Raw genomic sequence first — 23,931 nt, forward strand, 5'->3', positions numbered from 1 at the left:
TAGTTTAAATTTGCACACAGAAGGCCTAAATTTAAATTATTGTAAATTTGAAAAATGTAGCAATTTCTCTTGCTAATTTTTTTTATTTATTTATTTTATTCAAAATATATTTTCATTCAAGTAATATATTTTTTAAAAGTTCACTTGGACGCTCAAGTCCCTTGAGCTTCGTGGCCCCCCAGCATGTGACTGGTGTGACCGAGGGTAAAACCGACTTAGACAATAATAGGAGAGGAAGACATACCAATAAAATGATGTTAATGAATGATAATAAGAAACATTTTTCAATGATAATTTGTATATTTATGAAAGTAATAACAAAAATAGTCATTAAAAAAAAAATGTTATAATAATTATAATAAGAAGTTTAAGATGTTTTTAATGTCTCGACGAACAAGAGCCCAAAGATAACTTGATTCAGGCCGCTAAACTGTTAAAGCATTACCTGAAAAGTAATGTAAAAACAGTAGAGACTGCAAACAAATTTTTTTGCAATTTTTTTGAGAAAGGAAATCAAAATTTTATTACATAATCAATAATTTACTAAGAAATTATATGGCAATTAGGCAAATCTACTCAATCAAAAAAACAAGAAAAAATATTACCACGAGAAAAGAAAAGGCAACAAGCACTTAAAAATAGTAATTTCACAGCAACAAAACAATTTATAATTTTTGTGCAAAGCCAGTGAAGCATAAGATATTGCTGCTCTCCTTCTTTCAAAATAAAAATAATCTCAAACTTACGTGAGCTAACAGAAAAGATTGAAAGTCGCAACAATTTTGCATTATTGCAATATTTTATTACATTAACAATATCATACTATATCAATATATCGAACGATAAGACGTGCTTATCAAATATAACACTTTTTACTATTATATTAAATAATCTTAAATGTTTAAATTTTACGTTTCAGAAAAAATTCGGCAGAAATTTTTTTATTTTTTTTTCTTCTACAAAATGAGAAAGTGAATAAGTTAGTAACTCTTGTTCTAACAAGTCAAGTTGTCCAATATCAGTATTTAATTTTATCACTGATAGTGAAAATTTATTTTTATGAAAACAGTCAGGTAAGTAGATAAAAAAATATATTTTTAAATTTAATTTTAAGATGTTTTTAACTTTTCAATGTACTTTTTTTAAATGTCGTTTTTTTGTTTATTTATTCCAAGTAAAAAAGTAAGTAAACTAATTATGCTTAAAGTATGTCTTCTGCACAAAAATAAACAAAAGTATTTTTGTGTTTATGACAACTTGGTGTGAAGTCGCTTGCTTCTGTAACATTTGTGTAACATTTATCGAATGCGTGGATTAAATTGCTTGAAATTGAGAAGTGGCTTTGGTTCAACAATCTGGTTAGGACTGAAAATAGTAGTTATAGTGTTATTATGCTTAGGAATACTACACATGATTCTGAAGACAAAAATAACCACAAACTCTGTGATTAGAACTCGAAACTCAGCTGATTCGGGATTTCTTTCGAGCTGGAGTTGTGAACTTAATAAACGTATGCTTCAAGAATTACAACGCGAAATTGAAGAAAAAGACAAACTGCTCAAATACCGCGGTAAGGTAATTGCGAGTTTGCGAACTCTAGTGCAAGATTTGAACGCAACCAACAAAGTGTTGACAAACACTTTAACAAATCTCACTGAGGTTTTGGTTGCAAAAAACTTTTCAAACAATTTAATGCATGAAAATAAACAAAAAGATTCGTTTTATTTAAGGTCTAATGAACCAACGCCCTTTCCACCTCATCTACGCGATTCAGTAGAGCGACCATCTCGTCCTTGCTGCTTGGCTTTAAAAAGAATGACAGATATTTTAAGGATATATATGGAAACTACCCAAGATTTGCGAGAGCAAGTTGCAGTGTTTCAAAGTTTGAATATAACAGAACAAATCAATGATCTTGCCGAGCAAGAAAAAAAAAAGTTTGCCGTAGAAAATTGCAGTAGTTATTTTACTAATGATGTAAAAAACATAACGAAACCAGAAAAGTACTCTTTATACCAGACCTTCTCAAATGGCTATTTTTATGAAACTTTTCCTTGGCATAAATTAGAAAAACAAAATTCCAAGTCTAAAAGTTATCACCGAAATATTGATTTTCAACGAGCTGTCAACTTTACCTTAAAAGAAATTTTAAAAGTAAATAAATTACCATCAAAGTACTTCCATGTTGAAAATGCGTGGATGAAATATGATGAAATACACGGAGTCGAATATAAAATAAGTTTTCTTTTTAACAAAACTCGTTCATTTTTAGTCGAGGTTGTAAAACCGTTTGGCCCTCAAATTTTACGCGAGCTTACAGAAGAACCTTTCCGTCAAAATAAAGAACTAATTAATATTATAGTTCCAGTGTCTGGGCGAGCTCAACGCCTGCACGAATTTTTAGAAAATATTCGAATTATTGCTAAAAGTGGAGAAAATATATTTTTAACTATTGTAATATATGGAGCAGATGAAAATGATATTAAAAAAACAGTGAAAAAATTTAGTGTAGAAAATAACTTTAAAAGTTATGATATATTAAAGAAAAACGTTCCATTTAATCGAGGACGCGCTTTGCACGATGGTATACAACGGTGGAACGGTTATAAAAACGTTCTTATGTTTTTTTGTGATGTAGACATCAAATTTGATGTATCATTTTTAAATAGATGTCGCCAGCAAACTGTTTTGGGAAAATCTGTTTACTTTCCTATTTTGTTTAGCTTGTATAATCCAAAAATTGTATTTAATGGAGAGAACTATTCAAATTCTAAATATTTTGAAGTTTCAGAAAATAATGGTATATGGAGAACTTTGGGCTATGGAATGGTTTGTACTTATAAACCGGATTATTTAGCTGTACATGGATTCAATCTTCGTATACAAGGATGGGGTGGAGAAGACGTTAGCTTATATTATAGGTAAGAAAAAAAACTAAAAAAATAAATATACTCAAAATCTATTAATTATTTTAACATAAAACATTTTAATCTTTAACAGGTATTTAAAAAAAAACTATAAGGTTATTAGAGCTCCAGATCCCAATCTTTTCCATGTTTGGCACCCAAAGTTATGTCTTAAAACACTGAGTAAGCGACAATATGAAACATGTATTGGTTCCATGGCAAGATACGAAGGATCTCAGAGACAGCTAGGAATTTTGCTTTTTGCTAACTCCACTATCAATGGGTGGTAAATACATTTTTAAAAATTTTATTGTAAATATGCTATCATACGTAACATAACTGTAAATGTGGTATACATATATGTGAAAATACATATTTTTAAATAATTTTGTTTGTTATTAAAAAGCTTAAAAGTTTCTGGAAAAATACCATTTTTTCATTCAATAGTAGAAATAACAGAGAAAATCAGGGAAGCCCTCGGCAATAAACACTTGGCGTGCGGAGTGCTTATTGACATTTAAAAAATTATTTAATAATAATGTTTTACTTTTTTTAATAGAACACAGTTTGTTTCAAGTAATCAACTCAAAACTAGCTAAATTTGTCCAATGGCGTTCTGCAAGGTTCGATTAAAGAACTATTTCTCTTTTTTATTTTTATCAATGATTCAAATTTTTCATTCAAATTTTTTACTACTTATCATTTTGCGGACCAATTTCCTCCTAATTAACAAATCACTTAAAAAACGATCAAGTCAATATTGCTCAATGGCTTCGTTTCAATAAATTATTCGTTAACTCTAAAAAAACTGAAATTATTATAGTCATTTTTATTCAAAAAATACAAATAAATTCAATTTCAGATTAAGTAGGCAGAAAATAAATCTAATTAGATATTAAGTATCTTCGAACCAAAACAGACTCTAATTTATTTTTTGCATTGCATCTTCAAGAATTAGCATTGAAATGAAGTAGAATGAACGTCAGTTTAACATTATGTTCATCATGAAGCTTTGCTAAATATATATCATTAGTGTTTTCACAAATAAAAATTTTGTGCAATTTAGAACGTCTTGTGGATTCATCTGAAGGCATTTTTGATTATATATTAATCCTAATAAATGGTAAAGAATAACAAAAAATTGATTAATGTCGTAAATTTGGTTTCTTAATTAAAAATGAACAACTTATTAACAAATAACTTAAATAAAATTAAAAATAAGTAACCTAATGTCGGAATTTTGCAAAAGTTTCTTTGCCATCATTGTTCTGATGAAGTCAGTAAACTTTTCATTAAATAAAGATAAAATAACAAGCTCTTCTGTTAAATACCAAAGGTCTCGGTTAATTGAAAAAATCACAACAGTTGCAATATCTGAATCCTCTTCTTGATCATTGCAACAAAAAAATTTGAAGCCATCGGCTGGAACAAATACGAAAACCCTCGAGCGGAGAAATTGTATCGAATAAAAAAGACTTATAAACTTAGAAATACGGTAGATCATAATCGGCCTGCAAACAAGATTCTTTAAAAACAACAGTAAGAAATATACATAGTATATAAATAAATAAGTACCGGTTATGAGATACGCTTTTAAGAACCGCCACACGTTTTTCATTATGAGCAATTTCAAAATGAAAACGCTTAGAATCCCAGTGCAAAATAGCCTTTTTTTGGTTTGTTTATCTCCCAGTCAGCTTTAATCGACAGAACTGTGTTCTCCCGCGCATAATGTCTTTGACATTGCACAGTTAATACTTGGGTGGACATATAATTAAGTTTGCCTCCGCTTTTGCAGATAATATTCGATTAAAATAGCTGTTGGAAAACTGATAAACAACATCGGTCTGCCACAGATGCTGTAACTTCTGAAAAATTCTTTGCTGATATTTGAGTAAACTTTTTAAAGGCATCTTCCTTTTCTTTGGAGGTAAAGGACTTTGTATCTGCTTAATCCTCTTCATCAGCACTAATCCAAAGACTTTAAAGATACTCTTTAATCTTTTTGATCTTCGGTTGACCTTCTCCAAAAATCCATGCTCAATCTAGCTTTTTGAAACATTTTGAAACATCTAGATCGATGATATCTGTAATGTGATTTATTTTCTGATACTCATTTGATTTTCATTAAATGTCTAATCTTCTTTCCGTTTTGGAATCTGATGAACTAGAAGTTTTAAGAACACTTTTAAACTTCCAATTTTGATATTGTGGTTCATCTTCCTCCGGTTAATTGTCATTTAGAAGTCACATAGCAAGGCCCGCGAAAACAAGTTCATCTCACTAAAAAGCATCATAACCCGCTTCTAGGCTCCAAGAGTAAGTGAGTTTTAGGAAAAACGAAGTAGATAGATATAAGAGTGAAAGTTAGAAGTAGTCGAATTAAAAAAATAAAGCATATTAAAGACTTTACATTATACTTTTTTTCTTTATAAAAAATATCTTTATATTTAACTTCAATTTTGCTAATAGATAAAACATCCAACTTCCTTTTTTGTAAGTTTACGAAATTTTATATATATATACATATGTTTATTTCGCAATACAAACATTTTAATAACGCAACGACTTTTAGTGGTCAATCATGCTCAAAAATATATTTTGAATACAATGCAACAACTTCTTTTAAAGCATTAAGTCTATATATAGACTTATAATCTAATCTATTTATTTAACCATAAAATATGAAAATTAACTATAATATTTATAAACTCACATAAATAAGGTAAGGTGTCACTCATATAGTTAAAAACTACCCAGTAAACACAGATTGGTTTAGAATTAGTCGATATTTAATCGAAATCGGTCGAAAAATAGATAAAACGTTTAGCAACCTATTATTGACTAAAAATTGACGCTTGATTTGAAACGTATATTTCAAACTTTTTTATATATACGTTTACTAAACGTCGATTTAACGTTTAGAATATCGACTTACATTAGTCAATATTGTAAACCTTTAATCGACCTTAATTAAACGTAAACATTTATAGATTTTAAATCTACGCTTTAAATCTTTTAATTTATAAGTTTATTAAACGTCAATCAAACGTTTACAATATTGACTAATATAAGTTGTTATTCTAAACGTTTGATCGACGTTTAATAAACATTTATTATATTATAATATAGCAATATAGCCATTGGTCAGAAACTCACATAACAGCTTAAGTCACGCGGTTTAAATAGGCATAATTAAAACGAAATAAAAAAAATTATTAAAAAATTACTTTTTATTGGCTAAATAATTAATTTATATGCGTTTACAAGATTCACTTCCTTACAACAACTGAAAGCAAAACAACTGATTAATAAATAATAAACGAGTGTCGGAAGCTAAAAAGTTAAAAATCTCTTATCGCGACAATCTACCTTCCTAAATGCCAACAACTTAATGGACTCAGATGTTTTAGAAATTATTGATTGCAACATTGACACAGTTAAAAAATATGAGTTGCTGGTCTCTCGTTATGAAAGTCCTGCTGCAAGAACTTTTTTCGTAAGTTTTATAAACAGTTTAAATTAATTATGTAAGCGTTAGTATGATAGTGTAGCAGTAGGTATTCATCTTTGCATTAATTAAGAGGTTTAATAAATAAATTTTTTATTTTTTTTTAATTTAGATGCATATTAGATTAATTTAGTTACATTTGCTGAAGAAAATTGGTTGAACAGAGCTGGTAAAAGCCACTGCATATAATATGGCGCGACTTTCGGAATTTTCCATGTTTATTTTTGTCAAAAATAAACATGGATGGTACAGGAAATTTTGGAAACTTCCATTCAGAAAATCCTCTATATGTAAAGTTGTTCTGTGTAATTCTAATTTTATTTTATGAATGTACAGTTAAATTATTTTAATTAAAATAGTTTTTTGCGGTTACAAATCAGGTTACGAAATAAGACGATCAGGATAAGAATGTAGAAGATGATGTTGCACAAACAGGTGCATGATAAACAAGTGGTAGACGGTATTCTAGAAAGATTTTTGATAATACATAAACCAGTGATCGAAAATATTTGTTTATGAGTTTATTAATTTTATAAATAATCTTAATATTAATGTAAACTTTTATTTTCTCCTGAGATGATATTTAAAAAATATTTGATAGAAATTTTTTAATATAATATTTCCACTGCCAAAAGCTTGATCATTTAATTTTTTTTAATTATCGAAACATAAACAAGCACAGTGCACAAACATTTTTTCTCTAAACCCCCACTATATGAAAATGTTTTATATAAGGTTATAACTTTATACATAGTTTTATAAAATAAAAGTATAGTATAAGTAGTATAGTATAAAAGTTTATAAACATATTATAATAGTTATAAAAAATATAAATAATAAAATATAAAGACCAGGTCTTTTATAACTATATCTTATTTATAAATTTTATTACTTTTACAACTATATCCTATTTATAAATTTCACGACCTGTATAGCTCTTATTACTTATATAAAGTTAAAAGGTTACAACGTAGTTTTAACTTATATTAGTTTTAAAGCTTAAATAAATAAAATTTACGTTAACTAAATCAAAGAAACTAATAGACAAGTTTAATATACGTTTACTTAGACTAAATCTAAACGCTTTATATACGTTAATTAGACTAGATTTAAATGTAAATTAGACAAAATCTAAACGCTTTATATACGTATAATAATCCTATAATAGACGTCTAAAATATGTTTGAATATAGACGTTTTATGGACGTTTGTTCTAAACGTTAATCTGGATTTCATTCTAAACGGATAATTGACCAAATCTGAACGTTTTGTTGAAACGTTGTTTTGACGTTTAGTAGACGTTTGTGTGTTTACTGGGTAGTCAATGGAGTGAAATTAAAAAAAAAATAAAAATAACCTGAAATAAAAAAAAAAATAATAAAATAAAACACAGAAAGACTTATAAATAAGAAAAAAAAAAAAAAAAGAAAGAAAGGAAGGAAAATAAAGCACTAATAAATAAAGATGATATTAATAATTGCAATAATAATATAATAAAAATAATAATATTAATAATAATGTAAATAAAAAAAACAAATAGTAACTATATCATGATAAATTTACTAAAAATTATAACTAATGGGAAAAATAATTATAGTAAAGTTTATAACTACGACAGAAATTAATAAAATAAACATAACAATTGCAAAAGTTAGGACAATAACCATAAAAACTATTACTGCAATTGAATCACTATCACTATCATTATAAATAATATTAATAAGATTTAAAAAACAGAGATAAATTAATGATAATAGTAATATGAGTAGAGTTAAAAAAGAGAGTATAAAATAAAAGTAATAATAGTTTTATAAATATAGTAATATAAAAAAGCAATTATAACAAAAGATGAAATTAATATTTATTAAATATATACTCAAATATAAATTTCTTAATTTGGTTTCGATTGAGATGAAGAATGTTAGTAATAAAAGGGTATTTAGTTAAAATCTTTTTTTTATAAATGGTATTATTTGGTTCCAGTGAGAAATACATTAATTTTTAATAGAGAGCTTGCCATATTTGATAGTGCTGAAAAAGGAAGTGTGCAAGTTAAAATTTTCAGTATTTCGAGTGTAATATTTGTGTGTGTCACGAATTTGGTAGCTTATTTTGAAGAAAATCAATCACAAAGAGACAATTATAAAGCTTTACAAGATCTTGAAATTTTAGAATTTTTAATTCAGAAAACCTATTTTCGATATTAGATTGTAAGGGAGAAAATGTCATAATTCTTAAGGAAGTGCGTTGTAAACTATTTATACGATGTAATAGAAAACTACCTTTTTGACCCCAAACAGTGCAACAATAACTTAGATGTGAGAAGAATAAGGATTAGTAAATTGATATTAAAACATGTTGGGGAACGTAGTGTCGTATTAATGACAGCATTCTATTGGCACGTGAGAGTTTTTTATTTAATTGAATTAGTTGATAATACCATGATAGGTTTTTGTCAAGAAATATCCCGAGGTATTTTATATATTTAGATGGGAAAAGTCTTTTACCATTAATTCTAATTTTCACATTATTATTATCAATCTGTTTTTTTGGAGGATGTAAAATAATAAATTCAGTTTTATTGATATTTAGGAAAAGACGGTTACTATTTAACCAATGACACAAATGATGGAGATCTGAATTAACTTTTTTACAAAGCTGCGCGAGTGATTTATTTATTCATAGAAGGTTAGTGTCGTCGGCGAAATGATGAACAATCGAATTATTTATAGAGTGAGGCAGATCGTTAATATATATTAAAAAAAAGTAAAGGTCCTAGAACAGAATCCTGTGGTACACCATAATTAATAACTTTACATGTCGATTGAAATCCATTAATCGAGACAAACTGAGTGCGACTGTTAATATAGGATGAAAACCAATCATTAGCGATACCCCGTATACCATAGTGATACAATTTTTCAGTTAAAATCTTATGGTCAACTGTATCAAATGCTTTTTGGAGATCAATAAAGACGCCACAGGCAAAAGAACCACTATCAATCGCACCACGAATCTTTTCAGTAATGCTAATAAGTGCATGGGAAGTAGAGTGCTTTAAACGAAATCCAAACTGACGGCCGTAGAGACACTTAGAATTATCAAGAAAGTGGTAGATACGAGAATACATTAATTTTTCAAGAATTTTGCTGATATTTGATAATAATGATATTGGTCTATAGTTATTGCAGTCAAGTTTTGAGTCCTTCTTATGGATTGGTTTAACAGATGCAGATTTAAAATATTAGGGAATATACCAGTAGTGAATAAGAGATTAAATAGTTTAGCAAGTACTGAGGAAATATCATTAGCAAGAAGTTTTAGAATAAAGGTTGGAATGCTGTTTGGACCAGAAGCCTTGCCATCATTTAGAGAAAGAATAGCTGATATTATTTCATTTTTTCCGTAGGTTTAATGAAAAGAGAGTCAGGGTTTGATGTTTTTAAATATTTATGGAAGTCAGTATGAGATGAATGAATATTTTTTGCAGTTCTTCAGAGATTGAAATAAAAAAAGAGTTGAAAATTTCCGAGATTTTAACTGGATCATTGATAATGGTATTGTTTGAAGATATACAAGATGTATATGAGATATCATTCGAACGTATATTTAAAAAAGTTCTAATACCCTTCCGCGTTACTCTCAAACTATTGCTATTGGTAGTAAAGTAGTGAGAAAAGTGATTTTATTTGCTTCTTCGAATAAGTGTTACAAGTAAATTTCTATAGGTTTTGTAAGTTTTTTCAAGAATTAGTTTGTCATGAAGATTTTTTGTTTTAAGGTACTTCTTAAATATATTGTTTCGTTTTTTTATCGAGGTTAAAATTACTGAAGTAATCCACGGTTTAAGGCTTCGAGTTAAGTCACGTTTACTTTGTTTTTTTTAACGGTGCGTGTTTGTCTAGAAGAGAGTTAAAGGTAGTGAAGAAATCTTCATATGATTTATTTGTATTACTATTTGAAACTTTGATTACTTTATCCCAGTTGATTTCCGAGTAATCATTCCTGAATTCTTCACTATTTAATTTTTTGAAGTTTCGAAGAATAATATTGCTTTTTCGAGAATTAATAATTCTTTTTTTAAAAGATGAATAAATTAGAAACTGTGGCAAATGATCCGATATTCTAATAGTTAAATTGCCGGAAAAAATATCTTTAGAAGTTGAATTAGAAAATATATTATCAATTAAAGTACTTGAGTGATTGGTAATTCTTGTTGGTAAAGATATAAAAGAAAGAAAGTTATTTGAAGCAATGGTGTTCAAATACTCCGATATTGAATTATCTGAGCTTGCTTTTATAAGATCGATGTTAAGATCACCTGTTATAAAGATAGTTTTATTTTTTTCGACAGCAAGTTTTTCAAATAGAATAGATAGATATAAAACAATAAATTCATTAATACCCATGTTAGGATGGCGATAAACACAGCCTACTATGATATTAGACTTTTTAGGGAAAATGATTTCAACAAAAACAGACTCTAAGAATTGGGGTTAATACATAAGTAAATCATTTCTAGATTTATAAACTAGTTTATTAGAAATGTAAAGTATAGCACCTCCAAATGAAATTTTTGTTGGAGTATGTTCATAAACATATCCACTAAGATTAATTGGAGTTGTTGGGAGTAAATCAGATTTCAGTTTAGTTCCTGTAATTCCGATTATACTAAATTCATAATTTATTAGAGATAAAAGTGAGGTTAATTCGTCAAAGTGTTTGACTAATGGAGCGATATTTAAATGAAATAGAGAAAAACAATTAATATTGATGTTTGAAGAGTTAAATTTTTCAATATCAATGTATTTACAATTGATTGGATTCTCAACTATGTTCGTATCATTATTGAGCAAGGAAAGAGGGAAAGGTCATTTGGCATATTATTGAAATGTAATATATTGTCAATTGAAGTTTGAAGACGAAGTTCATTATCCGATATAGAACTAAAAGGAAAAATACTGTTGCAACATGTAATACAGAGCCAATCAGTGGCGGCGTTAGGTTAGGGCCTGGTTGGGCGATGGCCCAGGGCGCCGAATATAAAGGGGCGAAACTAATTGGTTATTTTACCCTTTGCCTTTTTTTTGAATGGGGTTAAATTGAGCTAGGGGCGCCGTAGAAATCTCGCCCAGGGCGCTGGTAGTGCTAAAACCGGCACTGGACCCAATAATTCATGGAAGAGTTTTTTAATAAACTAAAATCATTATTATTTAAAAAACTACATTTCTTGTGGATTGAACTTAGGCAGTGATTGCATTGAAGTGAATGATGATTAGCACGAATAATTTTATCACAAATTTTGCAGAGTTTAGACATAATAAGTAGAAATTTGTTTAGAAATAAAGATATTGATATTAGTAAGATTATTACAACAGAAATAATATAACAATAGTAGTAACAATGATGAAGTTTATGATAAAAATATTACCAATATAATAGTTATAACGGATAATAATAGCAACAATAATAATAACAACGATCACAAAAATAATAACAACGATCACAAAAATAATAACAACGATCACAAAAATAATAACAACGATCACAAAAATAGCAATAGTAATAAAAATAGCGAAAGTAATAACAAAAGTAGTAGTAGTAATGTATGATAAAAATATAAAAACTATAAATATGACTAACGCTTAATAATAAAATATACAAATATATAGCTAATAATAATGTAATCAATAATATAATATAATAGATATGTAAAAATGAAAATAAATTGAATGAGCTAAAAAAAAAAGTTATTACAATTTCAAATATAAACGTAAATTTTTAAACTTCTTTAATTATTAATCATCTAACTTGACTCGCTGATGGATGGCAAATAATTAAAAGTTCTTTTTCTAAATTTGAATTTCGTTGTTGTTTTTTCTTTTTTCATTTTTATCTGTAAGCAGGTATAATCCACCGCATTCGATATAAACACTTTATTAAACTGGTTACTTATTAATTGAATAATTTATAACTTAAGTAATTTTTTAAACAAACGATTAACTTTTTGACTTTTATTTATAATTTGCAAATGGTTTTATCTTCTTGATAAGTTTTATTCTTTTTATAAATATAATTTCTTTCTTCTTTTCTTTTCTTTTTTTCTTTTTCTTTCTATCAGCCGTTAGATAGACACATCCGCCATTTGCGAACACCTTGCAGGTTTGATATGAATCTTAATGCTTTAAAAGAAGTTGTTGCATTGTATTCAAAATATATTGACCTTTCCTATAGGAACAATTTTTCGGTAATAAATATTCAAAAAATAAAAATTTATAAAATTTATAATACGGCAACTTCTAGACATTAACCAACTGTTCTTAAAATTTAGCCAAATGTTCATCTGATAACCCCTATTACATATACAATAGCCTATTGTATATAACACCTATTGAATAGGTGTTGTATATAAATACACCATCTATTATATATATATATATATATATATATATATATATATATATATATATATATATATATATATATATATATATATATATATATATATATATATATATATTTATATATATATATATATATTTATATATATATCCCAGAATGCATTTGGTCCTAAAAAGAAGTAAAAAACTTTGTATTGGATTTTACAATTGATGATTTAACAACGAGTTTCAATGATTTATGCGAAGTCAATTGCAATGGCACTTACAAAAATATAGCATTTTCAGACGAAGACCATATTCAAAGTGTGTTATTTACTAATTTAAATGAATCCGAAATCAATTTTATTACTCAAAGAATGACAGAAGCTTTATAACCAAAGAGCCAATATTCATGTTTCATGCGTCATAAGGTTTTGATTTTGGATTATTTTTTGAGCTCATTGTTAAAGAGTGTCGAGATAATCATCTACATTTATGTATGGCTGTTAAAATACACAATAAAATTGTAGAAGCTTTTGTTGCGTTTTACATGCTATGTTGTGAGCAGCTTAAATTAGTAAAAGAAAATGGTTTCACGGTATTGTTTTCATTTGTCAACTGCAACTCAAGGAATTACTAAAAGCATATTTAAATCAAGCGTTGAAAGTGTTCTTTATCCTTCGCAGTTTAAATATAATGAAGATTTCTTTATAAAGAGTTTGATCTTGGATATCACATGGAAATCGCAGTAGATTATTTGAATGATTATTTGATTGATAAACATTCCAATAATCAAACATGAGATAATTGTTGATTCTTTAGCAAATGTTTACAAATTTGAATTTTTACAAAAATATTATTTTTTCTGTTTAAATCTCGTGGTTACTTTATTTAAACATTCTTCAACAAGTCTTAAATACCTGAATTTCAGGTATTTCAGAATTTCAGGCTGAAACAATTGTTTTTTTATTTAGTTATTTAATTAATTTTATTACTTTCTTTTCACAACAAATTAGTAAGAAATTTTTACAATTAAAAATATTCACAATTAATGTCTTAGTTCCCAACCACGTTACTTTCTATAAAAATAAAGTAAAATATTTCTTACTAAAATATTTATTCTTCATATAAAAAACTAAAAAAACTAAAAAAAGTTATCCGACATAATTATTATAATAGTTAGGCAAAAAAAAAAACCATTTAATAATCTTGTAGGGACTCTGGATTGATTTCTAGTTAACTCCACATCACTAGATCCGATTTATGTCAAATTTTGCTATTAACATTGCTATTATGTACGAACGCTACCAGCAAAATTTAGTAATAAATAAAACAAGTTGTTAAAAAAATATCATTTAAATATATATAATGAAGGTTATGATTAAAAAGTGATTATAGATATTCTGTTCCTTATTTTATTACTTTTAGAGTTATACTCTGCAATTTTGTTTGAAATGTCCATATTATAGTTAGATTTAGGTGTTCAACTATATCTTTTTTTATTTTCAAAAGCATTAAGAAACCTAAAACGGATGTTTTATCAGTCGGTGGTGACAATTTAAATCTAGATTAAAAGATTATGAGCAAAGGATACTGCGAAGTTTATCAATTTGTTTATACCTTTATTGTTTATATTAAGGTGGTAAACTTATAAAAAAAATTTTTTTCAATCTTCTAAATTTTGTAAAGTAATACCAATTAAGTGGCCTTAAAAATACCAAATTTTTGCTCTCTATTGTCTCAGCCCAGGGAAAAATTTCTATAGAAATTCTATAAACTTTGAAACAATGTTTCAAAAGTTCATAGAATTTCTTTTCAAAAGTTTATAAAATTTCGGAAATTCTATAAGCTTTTGAAACATGTTTCAAAAGTTTATAGAATCAGGATTTTTTTTTTTTTTGGTAATTTATTTTCCAGAATAATATGAACAAGGTAAATTTACAATGAATATATTACTGGTAGGACTTCCAGAGATCACATGATCTTATCATGAAGTTCTTTACAATCTATATAAAAAAAAATTCGTACATTAAAAAAATACATATGCGTTATAATACTTTTCAGATGTTAAGCAAGTTTTAACATAATATTTTATAATATAGGTATATAACATTCTCAATATTGAATAATATTATAATATAAAGTATTCAATATATGTTGTATAAATTATATTCTTTATACAGTAAACAAAAATAATGTATTAAATCATATTAACTTGAAATACTAAAAATATGAATATATTTTGTGATGAATATATTTTGTGTTGAAAATATTATTTCTTAATACTTATTACAAATTAATATAATAATAATATTTATTATTAGATGAATATATTTTGTGTTGAAAATATTATTTCTTTTAATTTCTTTTTAAAGGAAGATTAAGACCACTTGAAAGAAAAATTAAAGTTAGGTAATACTATTTTATTCCAGAGAAATGGACCATGATAAGAAATACAAAACTGGTCAATTTTTGTTTTTAAAAAAGGCTCTTGAATATTTTTACTACAACGAAGTTCATATTTGTTTTTGGGTTTCAAATTATAGAGATTTATAAAAACACTAGGAGATACATTTTCTTTACATTTAAACATAAAACATAATATATTAAAAATATTTAATTCGTATATATTTAAAACTTTCATTTCTATAAGAAGTGGTGTTGAGCTTGAAAAACGATTTGCAAAATTAATTATGCTGCGTGTTTCTGATGCCGATAGAGAGATTTAAGTTTGGTTTTGTGAGCGCTTCCCCATATAATATTAGCATAGTTTATATGGCAATGAATAATATAGTTGAGTTAGTTGGTGTTTATTTAGTATATATCTAGCTTTATATAGAATTCCAATGCTATTAGCAACTTTCATGGAAGTATTATCAATTTGTTGATTCTAAGATAAAATTTCATCTATCATGACTGCTAAGAATTTTGTAACTTTTTCTCTTTTTATGATTGTATTGTCAATTAATAAATCAGGCAAGATATTTTGGATTCTCTTTTTTTTAGAGGTTGGGTAAAAAAGTAAAAATTTTGTTTTATCCATATTCAAAGACAATTTATTTTTTCTAAACCATATGATATCTTTTTTAGTTTATTATTCATTTTATTATAAAGTATATCTATGTCTTCGTGCGACTGAAATAAATCTGTATCATCCGCAAAATTCAAGGTCGTTAAGTTAGAAGCTTTGTAAAGATCATTTATGTATAATAAAAATAACAGTGGCCCAAATATGGACCCTTGGGGGACACCGCATGCTATATTTGTTATTATTTGCGATGAAGATTCTTTATTATAATCAAGTTATTTGCGATTAATTAGGTAGCTTTTGAACCAATTTAGGGTTTTATCTTTTACACCATAACTCTCCAGCTTTTTAATTAAAATATGATGATTAACAGTATAAAAAGTCTTTGACAAGTCAATGAATATGCCTAGTGTGAATTGAGAATTCTTAAATGAGTCGGCAATACTGTGCGTTACTTGGAGAATAGCGTGTTCAGTAGAATTGCTTTTTTGAAAACCAAACTGATTATTATTGAGGAGTTTATTATCAATAAGATAATAAAGATAATAAAGATGAGATAAGTGTATATTCTGTTATACATTATTCTTTCTAATATTTTTGAAAAGACTGGTAGAACTGAGATACGATGATAGTTTGTTATATTGGTATGATCACCTGTTTTTAAAGATTGGAGTCATTTTTGCTATTTTCAAACTATCTGGAAAAGATCCTTGAGTAAAAGATGCTTCAAAGACTTTGTAGAGGATATCTTTGATCACATTAAAAGAGTCAATTATAATATTTTCATTTATATCATCAGGTCCAATTGCTTTATTCCTTTTTAATGATTTAAATGCTATTTCAAATTCATAATTACATAGGTTTGAAAAATTTATAGTTGAATTTGGTGAAGATATAATTTCGTCAACAGAGTTGTTGTCTACATAAGGAATCTTATTTGATAGGTTATGGCCTATTGTTGAAAAAAACTTATTGAGTTCGGCAGCGATTTCATTTGAATCGGCAACTAATTTATTTTCTTTTATAGCATTCGGCATCGAATTTGTGCTTGCTTTATGTTTGCCAGTAATTTCTTTCATTATGTTTGCGTTTCATAAGCAAGTCAGAGTAGTAAATTTGTTTGGCTTATTTGCGGAGTTTTTCAAATAGATTTTTATAAGCTGTGTAGTTATTTTTATGTTTGTCTGATTTATTTTTAAGATATTTAACATAGAGTTTTATATAGCTCCAGTCTTGATGTAAAAGGTGCTGTTTAAATACATTTAGGTTATTGTTGTAATAAATACGTTTTTTTATTGTTACTTTTCCGTGCGTATTTGTTTTGAGGTCAGCGCTTAAGCAGAAAAAAATTGAAAAATGATCCGAAACATCAGTTTTTACAATACCTTTTTTGAGCGTTATATTGAAACAGTCATTGGTAAGAACGTTGTCAATTAAGGAGGATGAAAGCTCTGTAATTCTGGTGGGTTTATTTATATTTTATAATTTATAATTCCCGTTTCAAATAAATGGTTATAAAACTTTGTAATGTTTTGTTTTTCATTGTACTGGAAACAGTCTAGGTTGAAATCCCCAAGTTTATAATTTTTTTCTTTTCTTGACTAGCTATTTCTATTATATTATGAACAAAATAATTGCTTAGGTACTCAGTTCTTCCAGTTGGTGGCCGATAGCAGCAGCTTAGTAAAATATTTTTAAATTTTTTGTTTAATATTTCAACCGTTAAAATCTCAATATTTTCATCAGAGACACTCGTTTCGCTTCTAATATTAAAGCCAATGTTTTCTTTTATGTAAAAAAAAACTCCTCCTCTACGCTTATTAATATTACGCTTTAAAAACACTGTTTTAAAACCTGTAAGATGGAGATTAGAGTTTGATTTAAAATCTTCTTCTGTTCACCAAGTTTTCAGTTAAACAAATAACGTTAAAAAAATATTCCGTTTGACAAATCATATTTAAAAAGCTATCAAAATTCTTTTTTAAACTTTTGATATTAAGTTGGATTATATTAAAATAATTACGATTATCATTTTTTAATATGCTTTTAATTTTATCTGGATAAAAGTAAGAGAATTCGAATTTTGATCCATAAATCTCATTAAAATAATTAATATCTGGATCAGATTCATAGTCTAAATTAAAAGTATTGGTTTGAAATAAATTCGATATTTTTTCAAAATCATTCTGATAAGTTGAATCCATTTTGTATTGTTTTGTTATATCGAAAATATTCAAAAGTTTTTATATGCATCAGTATATATATGTATGCACACATAAATGTGTACATATTACATACATATATAGGCCTGTAAATCGAGCCGTACGAGCCAAGCGTTTACATATTAAGAGTGTTCAGGCTCGGCTCGAGCTCGTTTCGAACATGAGATTCTTTGTTCGAGCTCGGCTCGTCAAGGTTTAGTATTGTTTGGGCTCGGCTTGTTTTACATGTTGCTCGAGCTCGACTGGTTTAAAACTCGAAATAACTATTGTAACCTGTTAGTTTAAAGCTCGTTTAGTAAAAAAAAATTGTTCGTTAAAGGCTCGTCTGTAAATAATGCAAGTCCAAATCAACAAACAACAATCAACAATCTTACAGTCTATTAAACATGCAAATAAACAACATAATGAAATGAGATCCCACAAATCTAATAGTATAAAATAAAAGTTAAATCTAATAGTTCAATATTCAAACTTAATGTTCAAAGTTCAAGCATAATGTAAACTCTCACAAACATAATAATTCTATTAAACACTGCACTCTAATAGTTCAAATTACATTTTCACAAATATAAGTCTTGCTCTCATTGCATTGGATGAAACAAGATAAAAAGCCTTCCTCTAATTCTCTGAAAGTTGAACCTCAAAAGTGCGCTGAAAATCTGAAATTTTGCAACAAACTTGCATGAGAATGAATCTAGATAATTAAATATAAAAAATATGTGGAATTTGAAAGGAGATATCTTGCTACATAAAAACATAATTAGAACATTAATTGTTACCGAGCTTTAATCGAGCCTATATGAACGAGCCTATGATGTTCAAGCTCGGCTCGTTAAATAAACGAGCCTAATTTTTTGTTCAAGCCCGGCTCGTTTACCATACGAGCCGAACATGAACGAGCTCTTGTCGAGCCGATCACCGAGCCGTTCACGAACACGAGCCAGGATTTACATTCCTATACATATATACTCATATACATAAAAACGTCAAATTTTAATTTTTTTTTGATTATCAGATAGTCTTTTCGAAAGACTTGGTGATTAATTTATTATATACCACTTTGGCAAAATTACCTGACGAACGTATTTCTTTGGCTTTAATAAATAATTGCTTACGAATGACGGTTGTTCGTTCACTAAAAACTTCATTGATGTGAATCTTTTCGTTCCATAGTTTTAGCTTTTTATAATTTTCTAGTATATTTTCACGATCTTTATAATCTAGAAATTTAACTACAACAGTTCTTCTTCGTCTTATTTTTCCGTCATCGTTTTCTTTCTTCCCCGTTCTGTGAGCGCGTTCTATATGTATTTCTTCGTTTATATTTAATTTTCTTTTATTAGTTTTCTCACTTTCTCCTCGCTGTTTTTCCACGTTTCTTTTCAGTTTCCTCGATTCCTTCAAACCGAAGGTTGTTACGACGACTCCTATCCTCTAACTCAGCCATTTTGTCTTTAAGATATTCGTTTTCAAGATTTGTTGCTTTTTGTTTAAAATTGTCTTGAGATGATATTTTATTTTTATTGTTGTTTAATGTTTCTTTCATTGTTTCATATTTATCGATAAGGAATTGAAGAGTAGAATTAGTTTGATCTAGTTCTTTTTTTAACTGTTTGTTCTCATCTTTTATAATTTAAAAGTCATTTTCTAGCTTTTGAAAGCGTTCATTGAATATTTTAAGTAAAGTGTTTTCGTGCATATCCAATAATTCTTTTAAGTTGTTTAACAACCATCAGGTTATGACGCTGAACTGGGGCCTGAATACTCTAGTGATCGCGATGATTTAAGTTTTGTCAAACAAAATCCTAAGCGCATTAAAATTTTTTCTGTAATTCGAGACGAAAAACAAGTTGAGTTATTCTTATTGCATTAAAAATCTTTCTAACAGGGTCGAAGACACAAGTTTTGAGGTGGAAGGCATTATTGTGAATTTCTAAAAAAAGCTATAATTTTTTTTAATTAAATTAAAAAAATCATAGCTTTTTGTTGGTCAATTTAAAATTTGGACCATACAAAAGATGGAAATTTTTTTGGATTGATTGAACTTCTGTCTAAATATTACTATATAAAAATATTACTATTTCGCAAGAGCGCACAAGGCGATAAAAAAAAAGGAAATAAAATAATTAATCTTTGAATAATTTAATAAGGAAAAAATTATTATGCAATCCAAGAAATCAAATGCCGATGGCTATTTGAGCAAACGCCGATGGCATTTGCCAAAATAGCCATGGAAAAAATGGACTTAGACATGCATAAAGGTTGCTATTCTGACGTTCAAGCACGAGTTTCTAGTTTGAAACCTTTGGCATTTTTGTTCCCTGTACACGCCGTAATTTAAATTTAGCTTTATCTAATTCTGCAAAATTTTCAGTTAATTCAATGACTTTTTTTTAATATCATTCAAAATTTGCATACCTTTTTTTCTACAAAGCAATGGAATATTCTAACAAATTATCTTCAAAAAGGTTTACTTCTTTAATTCTAATGTTTAAAGTTACATTCAGTGTTGAGTTACTCTCGGTGGGAAGCATGCATAAACAGTGTGAAAGCATTACGTTTTCATGTAAACGAAATATTTGACCCTCATAAGTAGTGACCTTTTTCCTGCAGATCAAGTTGAGTATGGAGTTTTAAAAATCATTTTCAGCTCACCTTACAGGAGTAAAGATGGCTTCGAAAGACTTTTTATCGGTAAATCTTACTCCAAAAACTTGAATATATTGTTGAATAAATTGAATATATAAAAATATGTTGAATATATAAAAATATGTTTTATATAATATTTATAAAATATTTTATGTTGAATATATTGAATTTATATATAAATATTTGAAAATGTTGAAACCAATTTTTCATTTAAGTTTAAATTCAATTAATAGTTTTTGTTGTCCGACACCCAAATAGTTTTGAACACGATTTTGAACGTTCAAAATTTGAGCAAAAAATTGTTGGAATATTTAAAATTGAACTTGTTTTACGTAAAATAAAGTGGTTAAACCATATCAAACAACTTTAATAAAATCTTTAAGAAATCTATCAACATACTCAGATGACCCAAGTATTTTAGCAGAAAGAGAAATTTTGACAAGTTAAAAAGTCTAATTATACAATTCTGTTTGCTTTTTATTTTACCAATGCATATAAAAAAATCAACATTTAATTGGTTATTGACTATACATTAGAAGTACACAAGTATAAATCAAACTGACGCGCACTAGTCTTAAAACTGTTTCCGTCATTAATTATATTTCACGTCATTAATAATAAAACTAATTCATGATAGATCTTACGATAAATTATGTTTGTTTTGTTTGTTGTGAAGGGGCTTTACTTTAGCCTAAATTTGAGAATCTATATCGTAGACAGTCGGGGCTAATGTATAACTTACGTTATTTATTACAGAAACTTTAAATGCGATGCAATTCAAAATTAAACAATTCATAAAGCAAAGGATTTGCTATATTATTTTAAAAATGTTTTTAAAATACAAGATAAAAATAAAATATAGAGTTAATATCATAATTGTGTATCAAGACTTAATATTAATATTAAGGACGCCGTAATGTTGAATAAGTTGTGAAATAACATCAAAACTCCGGAATAATGAGAAAAATGGTATGGAACAAAAATGTTTAAAAATTTGAGAAATAATATCAAGAATTGTCAAATAAAGTTGTAAAATAACATCAAAAATTTATAATAAAAGAATAATGTTTAAAAAGTTGTGAAAGAACATCAAAAGTCTAAAATAATGTCAAAAAAAAGTTTTGGAATAATTTCAATAGTCCGAGATAATATCACAAATTTATAGAGCAACACTAATGTAGCATCTAATAAAGCTAATAAGCGAATATTATTAATTTCTTTTTAGTAAATACAAAAGTTAGTATACACGCTTGTTATCTTATAATTTCTTCTACTTTGTTAAGACATTCTTAGATTGCTCAAACTGCTTGTTAAGACATTATAAGATTGTTTAGACGTCAAACTGTTTGTTTTTTGCAAACATACTGTTCAACAACTTTTAATTATTTTGGAGATTTAGATTTTTGTTAGCAGATGACGTCATAAAACTACAATCTTATAAGAATATTGATATGAAGAAGATACTATAGAAATTTAAAATAAGTTTAAAATGAGATGACTGTCTATGCTAATGCTCCAAGATAATTATAAATATTGTTTAAAGATATTTTTGTATTAGTACAAGCTGTAGCGATTCTACAAATTAAATGAGGGGGGGGGGGGTGAATCCTTCAAAAAAAACAAAGGTCCTCAAAACTAAAATTTACCCTACTGAATTGTTTCAAATACCCGACTAGCCGACCAAATTCGTAAAAAAAACCGGCTATAGCTTGAAAAACACCTTCTTTGGGGGTGAAGGGGGGGAGGGTAAAGTGGAAGTCGCCTTCTTTGGGGGGTGTTCTGCCCCCCTCCAAAAAGGGGGAGTATACCCCCTCCCCCTGTAAAATCGCCTCTGAGTACAAATTAAGTTCAGTTTTTTGAACGTTCAAAAGACGTTTTTTTTACGACCCGTGCCCACTGGGTATCTTCATTTTTTAAGTCAATCTCCTTTTTTATTAAAAAAATTACTATTCTAATAATTGAAGAAATTATTATTAGTTTTTTAATCAATTGTATTTTTTGTTATTTTGTACATAGATTCTGGCTATCCTCCTCTAGCTATCCTAGCAAACATTTAACTTTAGTTTTGCTCATCGGTTACTTAGTAGACCACTAGCAGCAGCCGCCAAAAGTGGCTAGCCAATAACTAGCCACATTATCACATGTTAAAAAGGTATCAACTGACGGTTTAAATTGGATGCCACTAATGATTCACTAAGTAACCGATGAACAAAACTCCAATGAACCACTCTAAAGACCTATATAGGTCCACTGCAAATTCACAACTACGATGTTTGCTGGGTAACTTCGTTTTTTCAGATTAGAAATAAGACAAAAAAAAGTGGTTTTTATGTTGTAATGATGTGTAGGTGAATTATAAGGGTTCCTCAAACTCCTAATATATCCTAATGTTTGCAGGGTAACTTTGTTTTTTCAGATTAGAAATAAGACAAAAAAAAAGTGATTTTTATGTTGTAATGATGTGTAGGTGAATTATAAGGGTTCCTCAAACTCCTAATAGCCACTTTTCGATGAGAAACATATAAAATATGTTTCTCATCGAAAAGTGGCTAAGCTTCTTAAGGCCTAAGAAACCGGTTTCTTATTTAAAAATAAAAAGTTATTCTATTAGTTGCATTTTCAACATTACTTTCGTATATTTATATTGATTCTACAATTTTGTTTTCAGATGGTATTTTAGAATTTATTTTAAAATTTCCATTTTGACATTATTCCGATAATATTCTAATATCGCATTTTTGTCACCATTTAGCGCTTCTAAATAATTATCATAGCTAATATAATAACATAATCATCATACAATATAATGAGACAATGTAGAGATTATTTTACAAATGTGAAATAGTCTTTGTAATATTTCATTTTCACTTAATTGAGAAATACCATATTTAATTAGGACTTATTGAGTTTAGACAAAATAAAATTTTAATTAAGCAAAAAGTATTTTTATTTTTTATTTTTTTCCTTTTTATACTTATTTGGTTCTGATAAATATAAAACACTAAAATTTTATGGGTGGATTAACAATGAACCTTTTGAGCAATCTTTTTCAAACCCGACAGTTCAGTAGCTATTCTTTAAGGGCTATATTTTTACGGCGATATAAATAACATAAATTCACCGAAGGTTATAATGGCATTTTTATAATATAAATCTCTTTACCATACTAACTAATGACAGGTCAATGATTATTTTTGCGCGCCCTTTTATGAAATAATGACAAAAAGTACCACAT

At 27.4% G+C, this 23,931-nt stretch overlaps 1 protein-coding gene across 3 annotated transcripts; it reads left to right on the plus strand.

Annotated features, from left to right (window-relative positions):
• The first annotated feature begins 759 nt into the window (after window positions 1-759).
• LOC100209345 (chondroitin sulfate N-acetylgalactosaminyltransferase 1) lies at window positions 760-3,292 on the plus strand. 3 transcript variants are annotated; one of them, XM_065807424.1, is made up of 3 exons: window positions 760-1,073; window positions 1,731-2,921; window positions 3,001-3,292. In XM_065807424.1, exons 1-3 carry the CDS (start codon window positions 1,060-1,062, stop codon window positions 3,194-3,196), a joined length of 1,401 nt encoding a protein of 466 aa, XP_065663496.1. In that variant the 5' UTR covers window positions 760-1,059; the 3' UTR covers window positions 3,197-3,292. The 3 variants fall into 3 exon arrangements, with proteins under 3 accessions (XP_065663496.1, XP_065663495.1, XP_065663497.1); XM_065807425.1 differs by lacking the exon at window positions 760-1,073 and adding an exon at window positions 1,173-1,570; XM_065807423.1 differs by lacking the exon at window positions 760-1,073 and having other exon boundaries at window positions 1,168-2,921.
• The last annotated feature ends 20,639 nt before the right edge of the window (window positions 3,293-23,931 follow it).

Source organism: Hydra vulgaris, chromosome 10 (assembly GCF_038396675.1).
Source record: "Hydra vulgaris chromosome 10, alternate assembly HydraT2T_AEP".
NCBI classification, from domain to species: domain Eukaryota; kingdom Metazoa; phylum Cnidaria; class Hydrozoa; order Anthoathecata; family Hydridae; genus Hydra; species Hydra vulgaris.

Bases quoted from the DNA above. Each gene is read 5' to 3' on its own strand.
- LOC100209345 (XM_065807423.1), top strand. From the start codon at position 1,306: ATGCGTGGATTAAATTGCTTGAAATTGAGAAGTGGCTTTGGTTCAACA. The intron at 2,922-3,000 runs GTAAGAAAAAAA...AATCTTTAACAG, and splicing joins GACGTTAGCTTATATTATAG to GTATTTAAAAAAAAACTATA.